At 42.4% G+C, this 24,179-nt stretch overlaps 1 protein-coding gene across 1 annotated transcript; it reads right to left on the reverse strand.

Annotated features, from left to right (window-relative positions):
- Nucleotides 1-6,846: 6,846 nt before the first annotated feature.
- RAP2C (RAP2C, member of RAS oncogene family) lies at nt 6,847-20,962 on the reverse strand. Its single transcript, XM_043569635.1, has 3 exons — nt 20,463-20,962; nt 17,739-18,049; nt 6,847-9,334 (listed from the first exon to the last, which is right to left on the reverse strand). The coding sequence occupies exons 1-2, from the start codon at nt 20,733-20,735 to the stop codon at nt 17,771-17,773; spliced, it is 552 nt and encodes a 183-aa protein (XP_043425570.1). The 5' UTR covers nt 20,736-20,962; the 3' UTR covers nt 6,847-9,334; nt 17,739-17,770.
- Nucleotides 20,963-24,179: the final 3,217 nt, after the last annotated feature.

The following is a 24,179-nucleotide window of genomic DNA, read 5'->3' on the forward strand; positions in this document are numbered from 1 at the left end:
CATAGATCAGCAAGGAGATAGGTTACAAGGTGATTAGCATGTCTTCACAGAGTATGACAGAATCAGAATAAAACATTCTATCCAATCTACCTGTTGTAGAATACCCAGAAGAACATGAGATTTGGGGGAAAGAGACATGGCCTTTCCTTCCTTGTGCTAACTTTTAGGATCTTGTGAAAGTTATGACAGAAACAGACCTGCTGTAGTGAAGGGTGTCCGTGACCCTGAAAGTGGAGAGGCCCGATGCCTGTTCTGTAAGTCAAAGAAGGCCTTTTAGGAGTAGTTGCCTTGTCTTGTCTATGACATATTTCTACAATGGCATTCATTGGGTCTCCTAATTAGACACATTTAGAGAACAGTACACAATAGGATGAAATCCTGAGCTACACAGCACAGATGTGTTCTATAGAATGACTGTCCTCTACAGGGTGAGTAAGCTCTACACTTGATTTGTTAACACTGCTCTGTATTATTTTCGAGTAGCAAATAAACAAACACATCAGAACCCGAATTCTTTGCCAAAGGCATTGGATATATTTGTTTCTAGTGCCTCCATGGAAACCTTAATAGGAAGCCGAAGCCTTTAACTCGGCATACATCAATGAAAGATACATGGCTGCTGATGTGGGCACCCACATAAAAGATGGGAAAGTACCCATCCACTCCATAACAGACTAAGAAGCGTCTTGATTTGGGGCAGTGAGGTGGATGTTTACTCATACAATCTGCAAGGGTTGCAGGGATCACAAAGCTTGAGTCTGGTTAAAACCACACTTCAGGCTGATGGAAGAAAACAAGTCCTTATCCTCCTGTTTCAATCCCCACTTTCAGGCACAGAGCCAGAGGCAGAGAGGACTAGAAATTTGACTTGGCTGACCTTTCTGCATTGGGTGTGGATTTGATATTGATGGAAGTCGGAGGCTGACATCACCCTGCTTAAATAGAAACAGTGGTTGGATCTGCTTTAAGAGTGTCACTCCAGGAATGGGCACAAGACGTAGGCCTGGCCTCAGAGATAATCCTGGACACTGCCCCCTGTACGTCCCCACCTGTATATCCTCCGGCATGTGCCATTCCACATGCCCCGGGCTGAAATCACATCCCCTGTGGCCCGCAATCCCAACTACCCAACAACCTCTTCCTGCCCCTGACACATCTTTACTGATCATCTGCTTTGGGAGAGGTACTGAGGTAACTAGGAAATGAGCCATAATCCTTTCCTTTTTAGAGCTCACCTCCTAGAACAGGAAGACAAGCAAGCAGTTTCAATGCACCAGTAGGAGATCTGCAGTGAAGAAGAGGGAAGGAATTTCAAATGGAAGAAAGAATGAGCAAAAGCGTGGGAGCGTCCGCCAGAAAGCACAAAGCCATTAGATATCCAAGGGAAAGATGGAGGGAAACAAGGATGAACCAGCAGGCAGGGGCCAGGCCAAGATGCGAAGTCTGGACTAAATGTGATGGTGATTAGGAGCCATTGCAGAGCTTCAGGCTGGGGGCGAATCCGGATTATATGTGCATTTGTTAAAGATGGCTCTGGCTGCTTCATAAAGGAATGGTTAGGTGGGTCCGGAGTGGGGCAGGGGAACCTGCATGCAAACTAGATCATGTAGGACTGTCCAGTTGGACAGCTTTTATTTCCCCCTCTTCATCATAACCAATAATCATATTAAGTCCTGCCAGTTCAACCACCAAAACTCACTTAATCACTCAGCGTTTATTGAACCCTTGTATGCATCGAATGCTGTGCTTGGGGAAAAAGAATCCACTTCTATCAGGAGCTGATTGCCTTGGTGGGGAGACAGATACGTAAATAGATAATTTTGAAATAATTTTCTTGATAATTGCGAAGTGTTCACTGGGTGCTATCTGAGAGAGAGAGAGAGAGAGAGAGAGAGAGAGAGACTGAGAGAGAGAGGATGAATCTCTGCCTGAGGGCAATGAGAGAGAAATCAGGGATCCACGGAGATGACATATGAGTTATATCTTGCAGGACGAGTGAGAATTTCCTGGAGGAAGGAGGCTGGGGAGAGGGTATCACACACGTGATGGAAACAGCTCCTGCAAGGGCATGGAGATGTCACTGAATAGGGCCTGTTCAGGAACCAGCAGGAGTTTTGGGGTCACTGGGACTGGAGCTTATGAAGAGAGGCACAGAAAAAGATGAGGTTGCAGAGGTGGCCCTTGTTTAATGCACTGGGTGCTGGAGCATCAGGAGAGTTTAAACTGAAGAATATGATCCGATCATTTTTACGACTTGGGTCCATGTATTGGACCACTTTATCCCCATCATTTCATTCTCTCAGGCTTTGCCCTATTGAGGTGCTTGCTCTTTCTCATTCCTATAGGATTACAGTGGTCTCCTGACAGGCCTTCTGGCCCCGGGCAAATTCCCTCCAATTTCCCTTCCATTTTGGGATCTTTCTAAAACACCTGTGGGTTCCTGCCATGCTCCTGCTTCATCCTGCCCCGCGGCTGCCTGGAAAAATCCTCACACCCTCAGTGTGACAGTCAAGCAAATTCCTGCTTTCCAGGCCTCATCTCCCAACCCTCCTTCCCGCTCTGATTCCCGCCGGCCCCTTTGGCTATCCTTGCTGTCACAAGGTCCCCGGGCCTGCCAGGCGCTTTCAGGGCTACTCGCCTCTGCTCACTGCCCTCCTTCGGAGTCTACCTGAAACGTCCCTACTGCAAGTTTCTCAGTCTCCAAGAACCAACTCACAAGGCAAGTTCCTCCGACCTTCCCTTGACCCTTACAGGGAAACAAATCCCTTCACTTCTCTGGGCTCCCTGGCATCTTGCCCGTGCTGATACTAGCGCATATATCGCCTCGTGTCATAATTATTGCTTGTGAGGCTGTCTCCCAGGCTAGAATGCAAGCTGCACCGGGAGTTAAGGCCATGGCACATTCCTCTTATAAACTCAGCTCACAGGGAAGTGCCTGGTACATAGAAGCTCAGTTACATGAAGTTAAATGAAGGCGCTGCTCTTGTCCCTTTTTTGTCTGTAGTCGTTATCCTCACCAAGCGACTATTTATCGTCAAAGGGAAATCACTGTTTTGGGCCAGATTCCCATTCCTAATGCATTGCAACTATTCTTTTTAGCCACCTGAAGAGCTAAAAGCCTGTCGCTCGGATTCCTCTTAGGTTAGACAGCAAAGGCTGCAATCTCCACACGCCTGCCATACACTCGGCTTGCAGCGAAGCAGTGTGGTAAAGCCTCACGTTGGCCATTGACATGCCCACCGCTCTTGGGGCGCCTGGGTGGCTCAGTCGGTTAAGTGTCCGACTTCGGCTCAGGTCATGACCTCACAGTTCGTGGGTTTCAGCCCTGTGTGAGGGGGCTCAGAGCCTGGAGCCTGTTTTGGTTCTGTGTCTCCCTCTCTCTCTCTCTCTCTGCCCCTCCCCCACTCACACCCTGCTCCCTCCCCCCTCTCTCAAAAATGCATGTTAAAAAAATTTTGAAATGTCCACCGCTCCTATTTTCTTCTGTATATCTTGAGGCCTGAGCAAAAGACCAAAAGTACTTGCAGAGGTATCTTGGAGCATGGCATAATGTGTATTTCAGCTGGGATTCTTCTAAGAACACCCATAGAGGTGTCCCCAAGAAGGGTCACAGGAACCAGAGAAAATTGTGTTCACCGGTATCAGGGCTTCTGGGGGCTCCCTCTCAAACGGGTGAAAAATGGACCTTCAGATTTGGATCACCTGAGAAGGTTCAGAACCCTCAGGGACCCTTATATTTCTCAACTGTAGATTTAAACTCCGTCTACTCTCAAGCCCCAACAAAAGTTCTGCATGGGCTTAAGTCCTTCCCTGCCTCCCATGTACGCCCCCACCAAAACTTTAAAGCCTACAGCAACTGGTAGGAGCTTCAAACTACTAAGTCCAGGGCATTCCCTGGGGCTTACAGCATGAAGTAAAAGTATCCAGAACTTCAGGAGCCAGTTCCTGGAGGGCTTCCTGGGACATCTGGGAGACTCTGGTTACATGGCAGACCGCACAGATCGTTGGTATTCAAGCACATACAGGGAGCTGATATTTTGAAGACAACCTTACATTGGTTTAAGGCCAACCTGAAAATGTCTCCCAACTATTGGTGTCAAAGGATTTGGAGACTGAGTCTGAGAGCTGGGGGAACCATAGTGAAAACATCTTACTTCCATTAGTTTAGCTACTCATAAAACTATCTTAAGAGTCATAGAAGAAAAGGGGAGGGGGCAGGGTAGTTACATGCAGTAGAAGTTAGTCCTTAGGTACAATGAGGGAATCAGGTCAAGGGTTAAAGGAAAGGCTGGTGGGGGGTGACTGTACGACTGTAGGTGGGGGATTACCTGAGGTTTTGCAGTGAGAATAGAAATTATTGCCTCATTGAAGGGGAAACACTGGGGAGGTTTTTGGGGGTCAGTATGAACATTTCTCTGACTTGCCTAAGAAATTGACTGGGACAGGCCTGGGTCAGCTTTGGAATCTGTAGAGGAAATTCAGGCATGGGCAGTAAATACCCATTTTGATTATATTTTTCTCTCGAGTCTTGTGGGACTTAGTGTTAGATTCAAGGCCCTTAAGTCCCTACTTACAATATGCCTGTATGGACCATCTCTCCATGGTGTCCATTTCTCTCGGAAGTGGTTTAGAAACAACTACTTCAATTATAAACAAAAACGGAAAGAAAAACAAACAAGCAAATTACCTCAGTTCTGCAGAGAATGAAGGAAAACAGCGGGGAGAAAACCAACAGGAGATGGCAAGGTTAGGGCTTTCTAAGCGAACACCCATCTGCCGTACTGATTCCAAGACTATAATTTCATAAGATAGTTATTGAGCACCTATAATGCACTAGAGATAAGCACTGAGGATGAAGAGGGGACACGGGCAAAGCCATACCTTCAAGGAGCTCTCAGTCTGTAGAAGACTCATGAATTATAATACAATGGCATGACAATTGGGCTTGGGAGTAGAACAGCCTATAGAATAACGCCTATAAGCACAGCCGCGGGTCTCTGCTGATAAAGGATGTGTCTGGGATCAGCTGCACTTCTGGTCCTCCATTCAAACTGTTAAGTTTAGATAGAGAAAGGGTGCAGCTGAGCTCTGCAATGGATTCAGGATACAGCTGCTAAATCTAACGACAGTTCTTTTGGCATTGCTAACCGGGCGGGATTCTGCCTGGTGGCCAAAGGCTGCCAAATCCTGATTGAAGACATTGCCTTTCCAAAGAAAAATAGCCATAATGAAAATAGCTTATGTCTTACATAAACTCTTAGCAGTATAACAAACACATTACGTTTAAATACGACCCATAGTATTTTGTTACATGTGGACTGTCACACTGACTTGAAACAGTTACTTCTTGCTGTGTGTCTTGTTTCCATGAGTTTTATAATTTTAGTAGCACCAATTTGCCTCCACCCAATGATAAAATGATTAAGGCAAAACTTTCCTGAGCCTTGGCTTCACGGACAACAAGATGGCGACAAGAAAATCCCAAACACCAGCTAGCAGTATGGGCAAATGAGATACATGTGAAATCTACGTGAAAGCAAGAGCTTATCCGAAAAACTGCCCCCACTTTGAACCCGAACAAGAAGTCTTAGAGCTTTGGATCTTGATCCTGGAGGAGTGTAAAGACTAGATGAATCTTGTCTGTAGGTAAGAGTTACATGAAGAGGGTAGGGAGGGGTGAGAGAGAAAAGTGCCCTGACGGTGACAAAGTACCTTTCGGATATCCAGCACTGATTTGGCTCATCAGCCTGGAACCCCCTACCTCTTACCCTAGGCCATCCTCTCACCTTCTCTGTTACTCACTTGGTTAAAAATGTTGACCTTTCTGGATGAAGGGATACTACATCAGTGGAAGAAAAAGGGGAGGGCCTGGAAATCATGAGCACCTTCGTTGTAGAAAAGGGTTTTTGGGACTTCAAGAACAGCATCTAGTACAGCATATGTGAGGTGTTTGGAGCCCGACTCCAGACCAATAATCCATGGTAATGAACGGTAAGATACTTTCTATGTATTATGACAAGGGTATATAAACCTGCCCATTTTTACACATTAAAAAAAAATCCAGTCCCTATATGTTTGGACAGAAAGAACTATCCAATTTCAAGGAAAAGATTACGGGCTAAAAAAACATTTACGTTAAAAATCTTAGTTCAACAATTTAAAAATATGGAGTTGGTCAGTGAATTAAAGTGACTGGCAAAACCTTTCACTGGATAAAACAAAGTGATAACTTTAAAAAGTTTATTTGAAAGAGAGAGAGAGAGAGAGAGAGCACACACAAGCAGGGGAGGGGCGGAGAGAGAGGGAGAATCCCAAGCAGGCTCCACGTTTAGCATGGAACCCCATGTGGGGCTTGATCCCATGACCATGAGATCATGACCTGAGCTGAAACCAAGAGTTGGCTGCTTAACCAACTGAGCCACCCAGGCGCCCCCAAAGTGATAACTTGATTGTGTTGAATGTTCTTAATTCATTTGGTAGTTCAAAATTTAATTGTATTGCTTAATACAGTCTGAAATCTACACGTGGATAATTCCCAGCCAACAGATTTATAGTTGGGACACTTTCTCCAAATGGGACAAGATATGTATATTACTTTTTACACATTATTTCTACTTTATTTGTAAGTTATTCAATTGATTAAATGTTACATTTTAGGATATGTGTTGGTTTTCCCACATGTGCCAGAATGGTGACTAAGGACACAAGTGAACGTTTAACTTTTTAAATGTATACAATACACATAATCATTTTGATAAAAAGTAATGGCTTTCAGTTATGCGAAAGAGATTTACAAGTCAGCAAATCTAGAATTAGTAACACACCAAAAAATTCAAGAAACCAACCTCAGTAATACAGATGTCTATTTTATTAAAAAAGTTACAAACAGGTGGACTGCAGGGTCATCTTACAAAATGACAAGAATGAAATCTATTGGAAAAATTTTACTTTTACAAATCTTTATAGGTCATTGTTCAATGCTTGTACTTGTTACTTGAGATTTTTACCTTTCATTGATAAAGTTACAGTACGTTAGATCCATAATAGGTTACATGATTTTATTTGCAGAGCCCTACTGCAGTGATTTGAACAACTCCTAAACGGATGCCATAGTAAAGACGAGACATATATTGCATTTAATATTAATTTATTATCCTAATAAGCAACTTGACATGCAATCTATTGAGGAAGCTAAAATAACTTTTGGTCCCTTTTCTTAAAATGTGCTGAAGAAACCGCCTTTAAATCACTTTCCCCTGATTCCTGTGATCCTAAGTGAATTCAAGATAAATTTGTTGCTGAGGTCAATGCTGTGGGGGGAACTATCCATAGGAAAGAAATACTGGATATATAAAAAAAATCCATCTGCAGAAAATTTTAAATCATCATGAATTATTTGATTCCTTCAGAATTTCACACAGCTAATAACGATGAACCATGATCACTTAACCTACTCTGAACTGAGTGTTTGGTTTTAAGTTTGGTATTAAAGTGCAAACTTAAAATAGTTATTCATTTCAAGCAGTTTATAAATAAGGAACAATGTTTCAGTTGCTTCCACCCTTACAATCTCACCATAAAATTCAAAATCTAAGATCAAAAGTTCGCTTTGAGGGAATTTGATTAGGAATCAAATGCAACACGATTTTAAAAAAGGAAATCAAAGTTTAATCAATTTCTACGCAATAATTAATGGTCATGCTGACCAATAAATCACATGAATGTAGATATCACTTTATTGGAACATCACACACAATATAAATTTAAAATTGCCACACCCTTCCATAAACCATCACTGCATATATTAGAGCTTTCCTTGACAAAGTTATTGAGCTAGTATTATAGATCAAAAGTATAGTTTTGGTTTTTTGTTTTGTTTTTATTTAGAAGCATGTTCAAATGACTAAAGCTGGGCTCCTAAACTCGAGAACTTTGGTGCAGTAGGTGAGCTGCAGTTACTAACTTCTGCAAATTAAAAGCACACAACTACAACCAAATAAAAACCCAACAAGAAAATACTGTCAAACTTACAAAATTTTAAAGTCATTGCTAGAAAAAGCGCTTGTGGTCAAGATGTTAAAACTGAACCAAAAGATTACTCTTAAGAAAGTTTCCTTTCTGTTTCTATACCTGTGTTACTGTTAAAATGTTCAAGTATTCAGACAAAATGTGCTGATTAGGTAAACAACATGGAAGGCAATGGCTATTAGAAGCACATTTGGAAAAAAAAAAAATCCAAAAAACAAACAAAAAGCCCAGAGACTTGGCGCTATCCTCTCCTGTTACACAGATTTTTGTCTCTACTACGAACATGCTTCTTGAGAAAGAACTAAAAAGCAACTGTGATAGTGCAAGAAAACTTTAACAAATATTGCTTTAAACTATTATTCAGAAAGACAAATATTAAGAACTAGAAAGCGTATATGATTTTATTTGAATTCAATTTTACATGTGCAGAAGTCTACTAGATGTCAATTACAAGCCTGACAGGCAAAGCTGAGCGATCTCTGTTTAGGTATACAATTAATTTACCATGGATACAATATCCCTTTTCAAAGGCATTGCTAAGTAGGTCATAACTAAATTTAGAACTTCACAGAAAGGAAAATGTTACTGCTGCAATTCGATGCTGTAAATGAGATTAACACATGTGAAAACCTAATGGAATCAAATGCTTAACTCTTCAGCTAGATGCTCTACAGTCAATTTCAAATATCAATTGTAACTTTCAGAACATGTTAATTACAAAAACACATCACAAACTGCACTTGAAGAAAAGGGATACTCCATCCATATAGGTAAAACGTGATCTTTAGTTTCTTTTTACAACACTGCCACACGTAAACCAAGTCTCAAAGTATTAACCAACCATTTAAAGGAGAAAGATTTTACAAATAGAATGAAGCACTGGTGCGAGGTAATATACAGAAGTAACCATTTGTTTAAGGCTCAATTTTTTTCTCCATTATAACTTTCTTTTAAAAGGCATTGAGTAGGTAATACTGAGTTTGAGTATTTAATAAATACAAGTTGAGAAACTGATTAAAGAAATCAATTAAAATATTAAAAATTAATTCTTGCATATTAGCCATCAATAAGAACTTAGAAAGCTACAAAAGGACTGATTGATAAAGAACAGATTTTAAACATATGGTAAACGTGCTAAGCATTCCTGTTGAAGGTCGATGGATCTTGAAGGCCAAAGACCTTATGCACTTAATTAGATGTATGGCAACATGCTGTAATAGAGACAGGTTTACCAAGGCTCAGTTCTGCAACCCAGGTTGTAAAGTTCTCCAAAGCAGCATCTGTGCAAATTTCCTCTGAGTTTTATCTGCAATTAAGATTAAAACGTTGTAAAAAGATAGAAATATAGATCACAGTTTAAAATGAGAACACTGACAACAGGTCTGTATACACATGGAACCGGTACCAGAATAAGTATCTGAAGGTGGAATTTCACTGTGTTCCCCATCAGTTTCAATTAAAAAGTGATTTTATGTGGTCAAAAAAAGCCACTGAGGGGCGCCTGGGTGGCTCCGTCGGATGAGAGGCCAACTTCAGCTCAGGTCATGATCTCGCGGTCCGTGAGTTTGAGCCCCGCGTCGGGCTCTGTGCTGACAGCTCGGAGCCTGGAGCCTATTTCAGATTCTGTGTCTCCCTCTCTCTGACCCTCCCCCGTTCATGCTCTGTCTCTCTCTGTCTCAAAAATAAATAAACGTTAAAAAAAATTTTTTTTTAAAAGTCACTGAAAATTAGCAACAGACACTAATGACGCACTGGATATAGTCTAGTGTGTGTATGTAACTCTGGCTTATTTTTAAATACGTTATTATACTTTATACAATATCCACAATGTTCTTACTGGTTTAAAAGATTTTACAGTATAAAAGTGGCAGATAGTACTTCTACTTGGAATCTGATTTCTTCATATTTGTCATAGGAAATGGCACTAGAATTAAATGCATATTAATTATGAGCAAACTTGACAGTATGCACAACTTTTCAAAGTTTAGGGTTTTTTAGAAATTTTAAAATAAGAAAATGCCATTCCATCACGGTCTAGCTATTGAGCACCTCCTAAGTGCCCTGACTTGGGTTAGATGCTAGGTGACAGCAGTTCAGCGGCTGCCATTCCGGCTGCCCTTTTTTCAGACATCCCTCCCCCCCCACCCCAGCCACAGGCATTTCTATGATCGGGGTTTCTCTGTCTCTACTCTTACAGTTGATATGCTTCTGCCCTTCTAATTAATACCGAGGGAAAAGAAAATCTATCACTCAGACACCAAGTCCTTTAACTGTGTTGGATCATCAAATGGCTTCAAAGGGAGTAGAATTACATTAGTCTTTTAATGTAAAAAGTAAAAGTTGTTAAATAAAGCCAGAAACAAAGAGCAGAATAGGGACTATGAAAGAATGCTAAGTGAAACCAATTTAAGATCATCTAAAGGCTCTACCAATATTTATACCTGCGTAATTTTAATTTCATATGACACCTACACTTCTAGTAGTGTCCAAAGAGCCTGAGAGAACTCTTTATTAGCAGCTATATCATAAAAATGACTTTTAAAGAATGTCTCTCTGCTTATTGAAATTCTGCCACCTAAACACGTGAGGAAAAATAGAAACATTTGCCTCCTTTGAAATTATTATAATACATTTTTTTCCAATTAAAATTAAACCTTTTTTGCATCAAAGTAAATTGTTAATTAGGACACTGGTTACTGAACCTTGAGCGAGTCCAGTTTCCTCCTCATCAAAATAACCATAAAAATTCTTTCCTCAAGGACTGTGATAAGTGTCACATAAGGTGATATGTGACAGCACCTTACAAAGTATGCAAATGTCAGGTACCTCTTCTCATTTCTCGACTATGTTATAAATTCTAGAAGACCAGAATTATGTCTTTGATATCCAGACTAAAGACCTCTATATTTTGTAGCCTTGTTTGAATTTTTATACCTATTATGAACACAACAGCATTTCAATATATATACGCATTTCAATGGGAAGACTTTTCAGTAATTCAGACTAGACTTTTCTCAATTGATCTCCATTAATACCATTTGTTGTAATTTTTAATCTACATTTTTCAAAATAAATTATAAAGAGTTTGAGATTTTCAAATATGATTACGTCTCTTAAATAGTGAAAACTTGTAATATATGGTGTTTTAATAGCTCAGGCATTCTCTGAAATCAAATAGAGGACGTAGTAATTATTTGTTTCTAGCCAAAATAAACACTAAGAATACAAACTGGCTTATTAACTGTAATCGACATTAAATAAAAGGGGATACATACATCATTTCCCACCCTCTAAAAGCTTGATTAACATTTGGTCCATCCACATTCTGCAGGATGACAATACTCCAGTGAAATCAAGAGACCTAGATAAATCTCAGGTGAGACTCAACAATATTAATATGAGGCACACCATTAAACAAAGTATTAATACCAGCTATTTTTCAGAAGAGTAATAAACTTTGATTCTTTGCAGTAATAAATCCTGAAGCAAAAGCTTGCATTAAGCAGAAAGGACAGTCTCCCTCAGATTAGAATTTCACAGAATGCGAAATATAAATGTTATTGCTCCACACTGTGACAGGAAAATTTTCAGTGTACTAACAACTCTCATTCATTTAAAAAACATTCCAGAAGCTTTAAAGGCAGCTGGTCAAACTCATACTTTTGAACTCCCAGGATATCACATCCAGACAAGTTGCAGAAGTAGAACTTGCTGCTTGTGAGACAGAACACAACTGATCCTTGTCCTCAACTCTCGAGTTTCCAGCAAGACACCCAACAAATCTCAACTCTGGAAGTTTCTGCTCAAACTCTTGCTTAACTGGTTTCACTTTTTCACTTTCTTTCTAAATTAGATTTTGTTAAGGAAGAGCGCACGCACGCACGCGCGCGCACGCACACACACACACACACAGTCTGAAACAACAGTCCAAACCTTTTGCTCAAGAAATTATGAAACAGGGTCTACCAAGCAGGGCAAATTGGTACCCGAGAGTACCAAACACAGAACTTAAAGAACAAAGATTGTTATTTCTGTCAGCCTGAAGAAAGGGGAGATTCTTGATTCCAGACCAGCACATCATTTCACGTGGCAGCAGAATGCCTGGGATATGAACAAAGACTCCTGAAACGCATAGCAGTCATAGAATGTCTTTTTAGCTTGGCTAGATTTACCATTTCTAAATACAATGGTATTTCCTAGCATTCTTTTTAGCAACTATCAATGTGCAACCATAATCAATTTTAATTTTTTTCCAGTTTTAGACATGTGATATTCTGGGGATTTAACTGAAGGAATTTTTTTAAGAAATGAATTTCCCATCACATTTTTTACTTGGCATTTCTATATCCAAGTTAAATATCAGTTATGTTAGCAAAACACTAGGTTAGAATTCTGTTGATAGATGTTATGTTTTTGTTAAATATCTTGTTTCTTTCTCTAATTTGCATAATACTCATGAAACTTGTTGGCGGGTAGAGAGGGGGACTAGGTCACTAGAAGTGTTCACCTGTCATCCATTAAACATAAAGAGCACAGGCTGGAACTATGGCATCGCATCTTTGAATGAAAGTGGAACCATGCTTTTAGGAGAATATGCACTCTAAAAGTTTATGGGAAACCAAGAGTAGAAAGGAAGGGATAAAATATTTTTCTTCTGTCCTAGACCTGAAGTCTCCTTAAGTTTAAATTAAAGAATTCAATTCTGAGATCTCAAGTAGTAGGACCTGTCCACTGCTAATAAGCAGAGTGTGAGCCTAATGATCTGATTCCTACTGCCAGCTTCGAATTAAACCAGGTAAGGTACTACTCCCCTCGACTCTAAACAGCTTTTTCTGAACCTGATGCTCTTACAACTGTGGCTAACCAAAAGAATTTCTGAGCATGTTTTTGGTAGGGTAAGTTTTTCCGACAGCTGACAGGACTTAAGTTTTTCTTGGTGATATTATCTTCTGGATTTTAGAATTCCACCCAGAAGTAATCCCACGAGGAGAATCTTTCCTGTAGTATGGCTAGAATACTTCCTTGGTGGCAATTCTCCAACTCTATGATGCAATTTTTGTTAATTCTACTGATGGTTCATTCTAAGCCAGAGAGGTAATGGAGTAAAACTGAATGGCTCATATGCATTTCATTCTGCAATAAAAGCCTAATCTTGAGGTTAAAAGGAAGCAATTAAAGAGGGAACAGATATACAAAGAGTCATTCTAATCACCAGACACCTCCACACCCAGAGCAGGTCTAACTAGGCATCTATTTCACACTGAACAGTCCCAGACCATGAACCTTTTGGCAGGGACAGGGGGTGGGGGGTGGTCTGGGAAAATTAGCAGAGGCAGAAAGGATGCTTTTACCCCAGGTCCACTGACTGCAGTTCCTTAGGGCACACACTACCCCCCAAAGCATGCTCCCTGCTCCATCCAGGGCCGGGCTCTATTTTGGCTCACCATGTGAGCTGGATGACAAATGAGCATTTCAAATAAGCTGTTTTCCTTACTCAAGGTGATATGCAAAATAGGGCAGGGGAAAAAAAAAAAAAAGGAAGTATCTAAACTGTAACTTCTGCAACAGAATTCCACCCCAGTGTTTTACTGATACGATTAATATTTAACTTGGATATGAAAATGCCAGCATTTGAAAGTACACGATGTAATTTAATTTTCATGATTTTCCCTTTGCCGTTTGCTAAATCCTCGACATATCATATCTAATTAAAAGCTGGGGGAAAAAAAGATTAGAAACAATTCTGATTCCACATATTTATTTTAAAAACCCTGAAAATGCTAATCAATCCCACTGTGTTTAGAAATGGTAAGGCCAGCTAGACTAAAATGACATTCATAGATAGTTCAGCCTTTCAGGAGCCTTTGTTAACATCCCGGGCATTCTGCTGCCACGTGAAATGATGTGCTGGTCTTGAATCAAGAATCTCGCTTTTTCTTCAGGCTGACATATATAATGAACTGAGGGTGACATAAATAATGATCTTTGTTCTCTCAGTTTGATTGCTGGTGTTTGGTACTCTTATGCACCATTTACTCTCTTTGGGAGAACCCATTCCATAATACCCAGAGAAAAATAGGATAAAATCTTGCAGGAGACCTTCAATCTGTAGTGAAGAACACCTTTTTTATTCTGGTTTTCTTTCTCTCTCTCTCTTTTTTTTTTTTATACCTTTCATCAATACTGGACTGAGATACAGAAATCCTTGAGAAATAATCTTTAAAAAAATTCTATTTGCCAGAAGGTTATTTACCAAACTGTCACATTTAAAGGATAACTTTATGGCATTTCCCACCTTCCTTTCAGGGAATCAACAGACTACTAATTTACAATATTATTTTGCCCCTTTTTGGCATTCCTTCTGTTTGAAAGTCACCTCTACCCCCACCCCCACCCCCTCCAATCCTACCCATTCTCTAAGACTTGAGTCAAATGCTACTTGTGCCCCAATCCCTCTAAATCGGTGGTTCTTAGCCAGGGGTGACTTTGCCCCCTAGGAGACATTAGGCAAGGTTTGGAGATATCCTTGCTTGTCACAACTAAGGGGCGGGGCGAATGCTACTGGCATCTAGTAGGTAGAGGCCAGGGATGCTGCTAAGCATCCCACAATGCATAGGGCAGTTCCCATAACAAAGAGCTCAGAATACTGAGAAATCTCCTCTAACTGACCATAGTCTCTCCTTTCCCTGAATGCCCACAGCGCTGTGATTTGCTTCTTTTATAGTATTATGGGATGATTAACAAAACACCCATCATTCTCTAGAACAGTAGAGCAAAAGAGCCGATTGTCAATTATTTACAGCAATATACAGAGGAGCTATGATGTAGTTAATAAAGACAAAACAGGGCTTCAACGCTGACCTGGGTTTCTATTACACTGCTCCTGCACAGTAAAGAAGTCTCCCAAGGCCCTTGATGGCAGGCTCCTGGGGTAAGGAAACCCACCACGAAAGCAGCACATAAAGAATCTGGGTATCCAAAGGCACTCTAAGACTCCTGCCAGCAGGAGGGTGAAAGGTGAGGAAACAATCCTGGGAGCCATGCAGATAAACAGGTGTTGGGCAAGAGACCCAAACTGAAGGTGACCCAAATTGAAAGGTGGTTAAGAAATAAACATGAGGAGGGGCGCCTGAGTGGCTCAGTCGGTTGAGCGTCCGACTTCAGCTCAGGTCATGATCTCGCGGCTTGTGAGTTTGAGCCCCGCGTCGGGCTCTGTGCTGACAGCTCAGAGCCTGGAACCTGCTTCGGATTCTGTGTCTCCCTCCCTCTCTACCCCTCCCCCACTCAGGCTCTGTCTCTGTCTCAAAAATAAACAAACAAAAAAATAAATAAAAGAAAGAAAGAAATGTGAGGAATTCTCAGAAGCAATTTTTAGAGCATTACAATTTTCCCTTTCAATTAAGAGTAGCCAACTTACAACAATCACAGGAGTCCTCCTGACTTATTTGAATATTATCATTCCTCACCTGGACAAAAGGTACTCTTGTAAGTATTAAGGACAAACATTTCTCAAGTCACCTTTACTTGTCAAAGTTTGATCTTCCGTCTAGATCTGGGACTGACAGACGTCAGAGCTCCACAACTCAAGCTGCAGGACTCAGAATCCATCGCCTAGTTTTTAGATACATTAGTGAGCAAGCACAACCACAAAGTTTACAGGCCTCAGGTTACAGATGCCCATACACATCGATTCAACTTTACTTGATTTCAGGAAAGAAAATGCATATAGTGTGCTTTGTTCTAAAAGATCTTGCTCAGGGAACTTCCTCTGATATTTTCAGACACTCAGCTGATGAGATTTTTTTTCAATGCTCACACCTACAACTGTGTATTCTGCTTACAAAAATGAAAACCAAGCAAAAAAATCACACAGGCAACTTGCCTATTATTATAAAAAACGAGCAATTTTTGGTGTATTTTCTTGTTTTTAGTACATTAACAAAAAACTTAAACACAGTTGGCTTGAGATATAAAGCAATTCAATTTAACCATTCCCGTAGGTAACCAAATGGATTCAAAGCCATTTAGATCACAAGCTGCAAAATGGAATAAACCTAAAGAGAACAGGGAGTAAGAAAGATCTAAAAATCGCTCTGGAAATTATCCATCTGCCAATCGGAATTTTATTCAAAGTTTACTTCCTGTAGCTGTCTACATTAATGATGCAAAGAAAGCTGGGAACATTTTGTGGGAACCGGTTAATATTTTATAATGGTGACAACACTAAAATGTGTACACTTGTGTCATTTGGTCAGTAAAAAGTGTCAGAGGGAGAAACAGAGTGTAATGGTGAAGACGCAGTCACCACACAAAACTTGCTCAAACTTGAAATCGGCTTACAATTTAGGAAAGATTATGGAAACACGAACACAGGACTCAATCCCCTACATACGTCTGTTCCTGCTTCAAAAAACTATACCGCAAGTGTGATGCCACCAACCAAACATGTGCTGCAGGGAGTCTGAACGGCGACGCTGTAACAGAGGTGGCTGGGTAGAAGAAAATATATGTGTTCTCATCATATTCCGGTATGCTAAAAGGCTGGTGTGTGAAAGCATTTGGAATAAAGCACTGCTGTCATCCTTCATTTTCAAAGGTGACACTACCTGACAGAGGATCTTGTCTGAAAAGATAAATTAGGGACCGTTACTCTTTTCTCCAGGGAGCATATATAAGCCAGACCTTTGATTAGGAACCATCACTGCAATCTGCAATGCCTGCTGCCATTCGCAGCACTGCCTCCTAGACTTGAGGTCAGTCTTGGCTCCAAGCAATCAATTCCATTCCTGAGACTGTAAGGCCAGTCTGGCATTTGCTGTGGCTTCCCAGTCATCCAGGCTATTGGTTGTTTTATCTTATTATCTAAGTGTTACTGTCTAAGTGGGACTATCTACGCAACGATAATCTAGGTTAAGAGATCGTGATGTGAATACAATAATCCCACTTAAAATGCTCAATAACTTTTACATAACCTTGCTTTTTCAAAAACTCATTTAACAAAACTTTTATGAAGTTATCCATGAAATGTTTGAAGGTTTTGTTATCGTTCCAATCAACTCCATCATTTACTAAACTAAATAAAAATGTTGCCTGGGCTTGGGTGCGTCTTTTCTAACACATTGCAGATGATTTTACCGGACTCTCATTTGGGCCATACGTTCATAATGAAGTCAAGATACATGTGGCACTGTAATTTGTTATTATCAGAGGTCACTTAAGTCCCTCAAGTGCAAGGTACAGATGAACTTGATTAAATAATCATCTTGTTATTCAAGCACTTGGGTGATTAGTAAATTGATGATTTCAATTACAGCAGCTCTCTAGCCTGAGACAGAAAAGTGTAGGAAACCTAAAACTAATCACGTTCTGAAATTATTATTGGATGTAAAATCACCAGAACAGGGGAAAGGTGTAGCATCCTTTAACTCATTCCACCCCAAAGGAATGTTATCAATGAAGCAGAGAACATTCAGTTTTAAAAAATAAATCTTAGTGATAGAAATACATGCAATTTCTTACCTTCATTTTGCTTATCTGTATCTGTTTTATTTTCTTCATTGAATGTTGACTATTTTGTGCTAAGGGAAATGTTATTTTAAAAGCAAAGAGATTGAAGGTAGCACAATGTGTATTAATATTAACCAGCTTTTTGTTACACTTGATCAAAAACAATACACTCTCTGGCTCATAAGCTTCCGTCAACAACTAACCTGCTCGGTATGGCCATGATTGAGGTTCTTTTTTACTGGACAACGCAAGTTGTACAACACTGATCTTGCTTCTCCGGCAGGGATGAATAGTTCATTTGCCTGACGATCTCAGCAAAAAGTTCATCCACCATTGATTTACTTTTTGCCGATGTTTCCATGAAAGGACAGCCCCATTCTTGAGCCAGAGCTCTGCCTTCGGAAGACATAACCTCTCTTTCTGGTTCCAGATCCACTTTGTTTCCTACTAGGATTAGTGGGACTTTTTCATATCTCTTCACTCTGACAATCTGATCTCTCATTGGCTTGATATCCTATTCAAATGATCACAAAAAGAAAAAAAGTCATGCAGTTTGCATAACCATAACAGAAGTTATTACAATATCACAAGGTAATAACTCCTCGGGAAGTACACAAAGTTTAATCCAAAATAAAACCATACACCTAAACCGAGAAAATGTTATTTTCTCCACTGAGGTAGGAACTAGATAATCTCCACAGACCTCAGCTGCTGGGTTTCTGTCTAGAATATAAAATGTAGGCTGCACACTAACTTTAGGACTCATTGAATCCCTTCTTTCCCCCAGTCTATGCAGATTTAAAAAGTTCCCAAATATGAGGAATCCATTTGTACAGAAGGATGTTTGGCTAGCTCCTTAATCCTCCCGGCTTGGCATCATTCCTGAAAACACCTGTTATATACCAGCACAGGACTGCAGCATCTATGCATTCCTAGCCATTTAGCAAGAGTGTTTGAGAGGAAGTGTTTCAGGTGGGAACAAAAACACTGGTGCCTAGAAGACCAATTCAAAACAGATTCATACACTTAAACATTTTAGGCCTTTATTCCAGTAAAATCAGACACCTTAAAATACACGAGAAACGAATGTAACAGTGAGCAGCAGCTCCTGGGAGAGACAAACGTACTGAGGAGTCTGGGCGGGAAGAAAAGTCATACTTTTATTTGCCTATGTTAGGTTTTACAGCTTGAATTTTCCTCCGACTGTCTCTAATTACAATTAACTAGGAAAGATAAGAGCCTCAGCAATTCTCAGGTAGCATCAATTTTTGGGGGGGTTATTGATTTACGGCAATTTCATAGATTTAATACTAATTGTACACTTTAAAAATTTTTTTCATAACTTAAAAGGATTGACTTAAATATTAAACGTGTTTCATTTGAATAGTTACAGTGAATTGAGTATTCACATGCAAGACGAAGGAAAAACAGACAACTGAAAATTTATGAAAACAATTATTTCATGTTTGCAACAATTTCATTTGCTCATGTTATCAATTCCGTCTTCCAGGTTAAGCTTTTTTCCCTGTGTCCTTATGGAAACCCAAGTTCAAATTAGAAACTGAATGTATGACATTTAGGCTTGCAAGAGTTTAAGTCTCTGCTGAAATAATGACAGTTTTTCACTCCCTATTTATGCCTATAAGAGAAGTAGATATAATGGAAATCATATGAAAAACCCTCCAAAAGGCTTCCAGCCTCAAGAGAGTCAGCTAATAGAATAACAAATCTCTAGAGGATCCTTTAGAAAGAAAATGCCTGTCAAATAGCACCTTTGGTACTTTCTGGGGAAAAATGCTTTTATGATACTATTACTGCTTTGGAATTCAAGCCTACATAAAAAGTACTTTAGTTTGGTCACAATACTTATTATCTGTGAGGAAAAATATCCTGAAGTTGCTATATGTGGTTACTGGAAAACTTCACTATAGTACTGCAATTTAAATACTAAGAAAAGTGGAATTAGCACATTGTATTCGCTAGAGCACTTAACGTCTCTTAAGTAAGCAACATTAAGCACATACCTTTAAATGCAGAAAAAAAATATCCATTTCCTAAATCAATGGAGGTCAATAGAATGGGTCAATATGAGGTTATTTATTTTCAAGGAATAAATAGCAACATTTACTGCATCTCTTAAAATAATGTTAAACTTTCAGTCGGTCTCCCAGTGAAGGACAGGGCAGATATTCGGAAGAAACTGGACTAGCTCCAGCTTGGCCACCCAGCCAGGGTTAGAAATTTGCACTTGTTCAGTGTTCCCAGATCCACATATTTTGTATAAATATAGTCCGTGTTATCAGAAACAACTCGATCAACTGCAGGAGCGTCACTGCAGATTTTTGTTGGTTATATTCTAGGTACCAGTCTTTTCAATTAGTAACTTTCCTTCACACCCGCAAAGTAAAATGCCTAGAAGGCAGGTCTTCGGTTCTTCATCTTGCACCACTAAGATTTATGAATCTGGTTGAGAAACTTGGGTGAGAACAGAGGAAAAGGTGGGGAAGGCAGCCACAGAGGAGTTACAAATACCGGCTCCAAATAATTTTCCTTCCAAAGTGCCCTATTTACCTGAGACCGTCTCTTAAACGTTGCTGTGTTAAGTACGTTAATCAATACTTGTTGAATTGAACCACCAATTTTGGAAGGTTCTACCCCAGGCTAAACACAAACAGCCCGACCTATTCCTTTCTCACTTTTCCTGCGACTCAGAAATAACTTTAGAATATTTGTTGACGGTTGTTACTTTAGACTCTCTATAGAAACAACCCGATACTTTTCCGTGCCAGAAGTAACCTCAAAAATGCGCCATGTCTAACTTTTCAGAAAGCAAAACATAGTCATTAACGCACTGCTCAAGCACACCAGAAGTAAATGTGGGATCACCACACCCCCTTGTAACAAATTACAAGACTCGGTCTGGTTACCTGGAAAGACTGTTGATTAACCAGGCTATAAACCAGGATGAAACCTTGGCCGTTTTTGATGTAGAGATCTCTCATGGAGGCAAACTGCTCAGTGCCCGCGGTGTCCAGAATTTCCAGCACGGAGGGGGAAGAGTCCACTTCGATCTCTTTGCGGTAGAAATCTTCAATGGTGGGGTCATATTTCTCAATGAAAGTCCCGGTGACAAACTGCACGGTGAGGGCAGATTTGCCAACCCCTCCGCTCCCTAACACCACTACCTTGTATTCCCTCATGAGTCTCACCTTCAGCAACTCCTACCAGAGGGAGGGAAAAGAACACCCCGCTAGCTGCGGCGGCTCGGGGAGGCGGAAGGTGGGCGGAAATCTGCGAACCGGGGAGGAGAGTGCGGAGAGGCAGAGGGCCCGACGGGGGAAGAAGAGGAAGTTAAAGGAGGGGGGGAGGGGAAAGAGCCAAGTGTCGGGTGGGTGGGGATGGGACGGTGATGCCCTTCCTATAGGAACTGCGGCCCAGGCAGGGGGCGTGGGGAGGAGGGCGAGCCCGGAGGGGCGGGGTGGGGAGACGCGCCGCGCCCCCGAGGGAAGCGGTGGGGGCCGCGGATGGGGAGGCCCCCGCGGCCACGGGCGGCCCGGCACCCCTCCCCCGCCCTTCACACAAAGGGGCCCAGGGACCCCGCTTCCTGCTCGCGCCGCCGGGCCGGCCCGGGCCTGTGGGCTCGGCTCCACTTGCTGCCGCCCGGGCGGGTCTCTGGGCCGCGCGGCTCCCGCGGGCGTCGTCCGGCCTGTGGAGGGAGAGGGGGCGCGTTACCCGCCGCCCCCCCGCCCCAGCTCCCGCCCGGACCCGGCCGCCTCCGCCAACGCCGTCGCTTACCCCGCAGTCCGCACCCGCCCGGCCGCCCCCCGGGAGGTTCCGTCACGCCGAGGCCATGACCAGCGGCCGGCTCCTCCGTCTCACCGCCGCCCCAGCACCGCTGCTCGCGGAGGGGAAAGGGGCGGGGGCCGTCCGGCGGCGGCGGCGGCGGCGGCGGCCACTCCAGGCGAAGCCACCTCTTTTTTTTCCTCACCCACCCCCCACCCCCACCCCCCCAGCACACACCCGGAAGGGTTTCCCTGACACACTGGCTGAGGTGCCCCAGTTCCCCGAGACTGGCCGGGATCACTTCCGGTGGGGAAAGTCCCACCTCTCCGGGGCGAGCCGGGTGGCGCTGGGGCCGCGCCCTGCCGAGCGAGGCGGCCGGGGACGCTCCCGGGTCGGGGCCGCGGCCTTGGCATAGGGCCTCGCTGAGGAGCGCCGGCGGCCTCCCTCTCCCCGCCCGCTGCCGCCGCCGCCGTCCCACCCCGAACCCGCTGCAGCCCCTGCGCGTCTCCGCGGCCTGAGGACTCGAGCGGCTGGTTGGCCGGAGCGGGAGGGCCGGCGATCATCTAGCCGCCGGGAGAGCGCCAAACATCCCTGGACTAGAAGTGACGAGGAAAATAAAGCAGCCAAGAAAGTTTATTCTCTTTGCTGGTATTTCTTCCACTTGACGCTTGTCTGAGAAACGCGTGCGAACTCCCTCTAGACTTCGCTATTGCACGGCTTTCGTCGGTGATGGCTTTTACTTAGCCGTGCCTGACAAATCATTAAACACACACGGTACTTTTATCATCCGGCAGATCTGCTCAACTCCACCAGCAAATGCCAGACTCACCCCTTTCCTCCGTATCACAAGGCTCAAAAACAACAGGACTAGAAATAGACTTTATCTGACAGTAACTCAGCTTTGCCCCCCTATTTGATTCCAACCGCTACACAGCAGGAAAGGTAAGCAACGCTCAGGGAACAGTTGATTGGAAATGTTTCAGGCCGACTAACTGCTTTGAATCTTTTCTTACATGCATGCACTGCAGTTTGCGTGGCTGGCTCTTCCACGCTGAAGTTTGTTGTAACGGTCATCCTTCATGGTCATTGAAACGCACAAGGGAAGGACTGGTGTTAGACACTAAGTTTCTATTTTTAGATAAAATTGTTACTTCTTTCCTATCTTTCCCTCTGCTGACTTTCTATTTGTAAACTTCGTGTCAGCTCCACAGAGCCCCGGGGCCAGGAGGCTAGGTTATATTACAGGCACGTCACTCCCTCTTTGATTCAAGCATGCACCCAGAAACCTGAGATACTCGGTGGCCAGTCGAGTTAAATTGATTCCAAATTCCCTGACTTGCAAGCCCCCACCAGCTAGACCCTGTACGAAGAGATTTATTACCAAACCCGAACTGGCAGACATTAGAAAGCAGGCAAATCACGGTAGTGTGAAGTTCCCGCTGGGTCTTTCGCGGAGGATTCCCCAATGTCACTTACAGTAGCCAAAGGACGGTTTAGTTCAATTTCTCCTCGGCTCAGGGCTGCTGCAATCTGTCCAGCGAAGTCCCCAGCTCTGGCTCCAGCTGGCCCGAGTCCCGCCTGATATCTGAGGCACTGCCCTCTGCTGGAAGAGGCTGGTTTAGGAGGTAGGAGTCCCCTCATAGGTCACTGCTCCTTCCACACGTGCCGTTGCCCGATTTGGAGCTCTGCTGCCCATCTCCCTGTCTTGCTGTCTCCAGACTGTCTGGTGGGACCCACAGCCCTGCACCAGCCCTGATTGTAACTGAGTCTGCAAATTCCTCTTCTGACCCAGCAATCGCTGTTGAACAACAGCAGCAAGCCTCTGCTCTGTTACTAAACTGTCACAATAGGGAACTCTTTGAGGTTGTCCCACCTGTTGGCAACTCTCATGGCTCTGATTGTGTTGGCCAAAGTGTTTTGGAGAGAGTTCTTTGTTTCTCCATACAGTGGAACATGCTCCCCCCTTCACTACAGAGTCCCACTGGGTCACTCTTATCAGCTACAGGGTTGACAAATGTCCCACTCCGTGTGAAGCTCCCTCCGAACTTTCTTGGGAAGGGGATTCATTACAGCAACACTTAGGAAAGCAAACAGTTGGAAGTAGCTTAAATGTCCTTCAGTAGACAATGCAAAAAGTAATTGTCTAGTGTGTGTGTGTGTGTGTGTGTGTGTGTATACATTCGCAAAATGGCTACTATTCAGCTATTAAAAAGAAAAGATTTGTAAGTGCTGATATGAAAAGATGGTCAGGATATGTGATAAGGCTGAAAGCAAGACACTGAGCAAATATACAATTGCTCGCACCTACGTAAAATATGTGGGAGTGTGTGTGATATATAGTTACATAGACATTAAAACCTAAAGGAAGTCATGAACTATCCATGTGAGGTATTCTAAAAGGACTTCCATTTCTCCATCACATTTTAGCTTTTAAACAATGATCAGATGTTATTGGGGACAGGGGGAATAAATATAATTTTATAATATTTTTAAAGGAGAAAAAAAAAAGTTATTGATCATTACTTCCCCAAAAAACAAAATCCTGACTATCTAGGGGTCAGTGGACAGGTCGGCCCAAGTTAAACTCCCTCCTGCTGCCTGTTCTTTCCTCCCCAAACATCTCTATACTTAGAAAAGTATTTTCACATACATTATCTCATTAGACTCCAGTTGTTCGCCAGTTTACTTTTATTAGGCAATGAGAGTATAAAAACCAATTCCAAGGGCACAATTGAGTGCCAAGGGCTCTGAACTGAACACACAGGCAGTGAAACCGCAGCTTGCCCACCTCCTTCGCTGGGACACCTCAAGCAAGTGATTTCACCTGCCCAAGGATCTAACTCCTCATCTGTAAAATGGTG

This window comes from Prionailurus bengalensis, chromosome X, assembly GCF_016509475.1.
Source record: "Prionailurus bengalensis isolate Pbe53 chromosome X, Fcat_Pben_1.1_paternal_pri, whole genome shotgun sequence".
NCBI lineage: Eukaryota > Metazoa > Chordata > Mammalia > Carnivora > Felidae > Prionailurus > Prionailurus bengalensis.

What these genes read in the sequence shown, in the direction of transcription:
- RAP2C (XM_043569635.1), bottom strand. Translation starts at nt 20,735, where the DNA reads ATGAGGGAATACAAGGTAGTGGTGTTAGGGAGCGGAGGGGTTGGCAAA. An exon ending in TTAATCAACAGTCTTTCCAG is followed by an intron (nt 18,050 to 20,462) that starts GTAACCAGACCG and finishes TCATTTGAATAG; the next exon opens with GATATCAAGCCAATGAGAGA.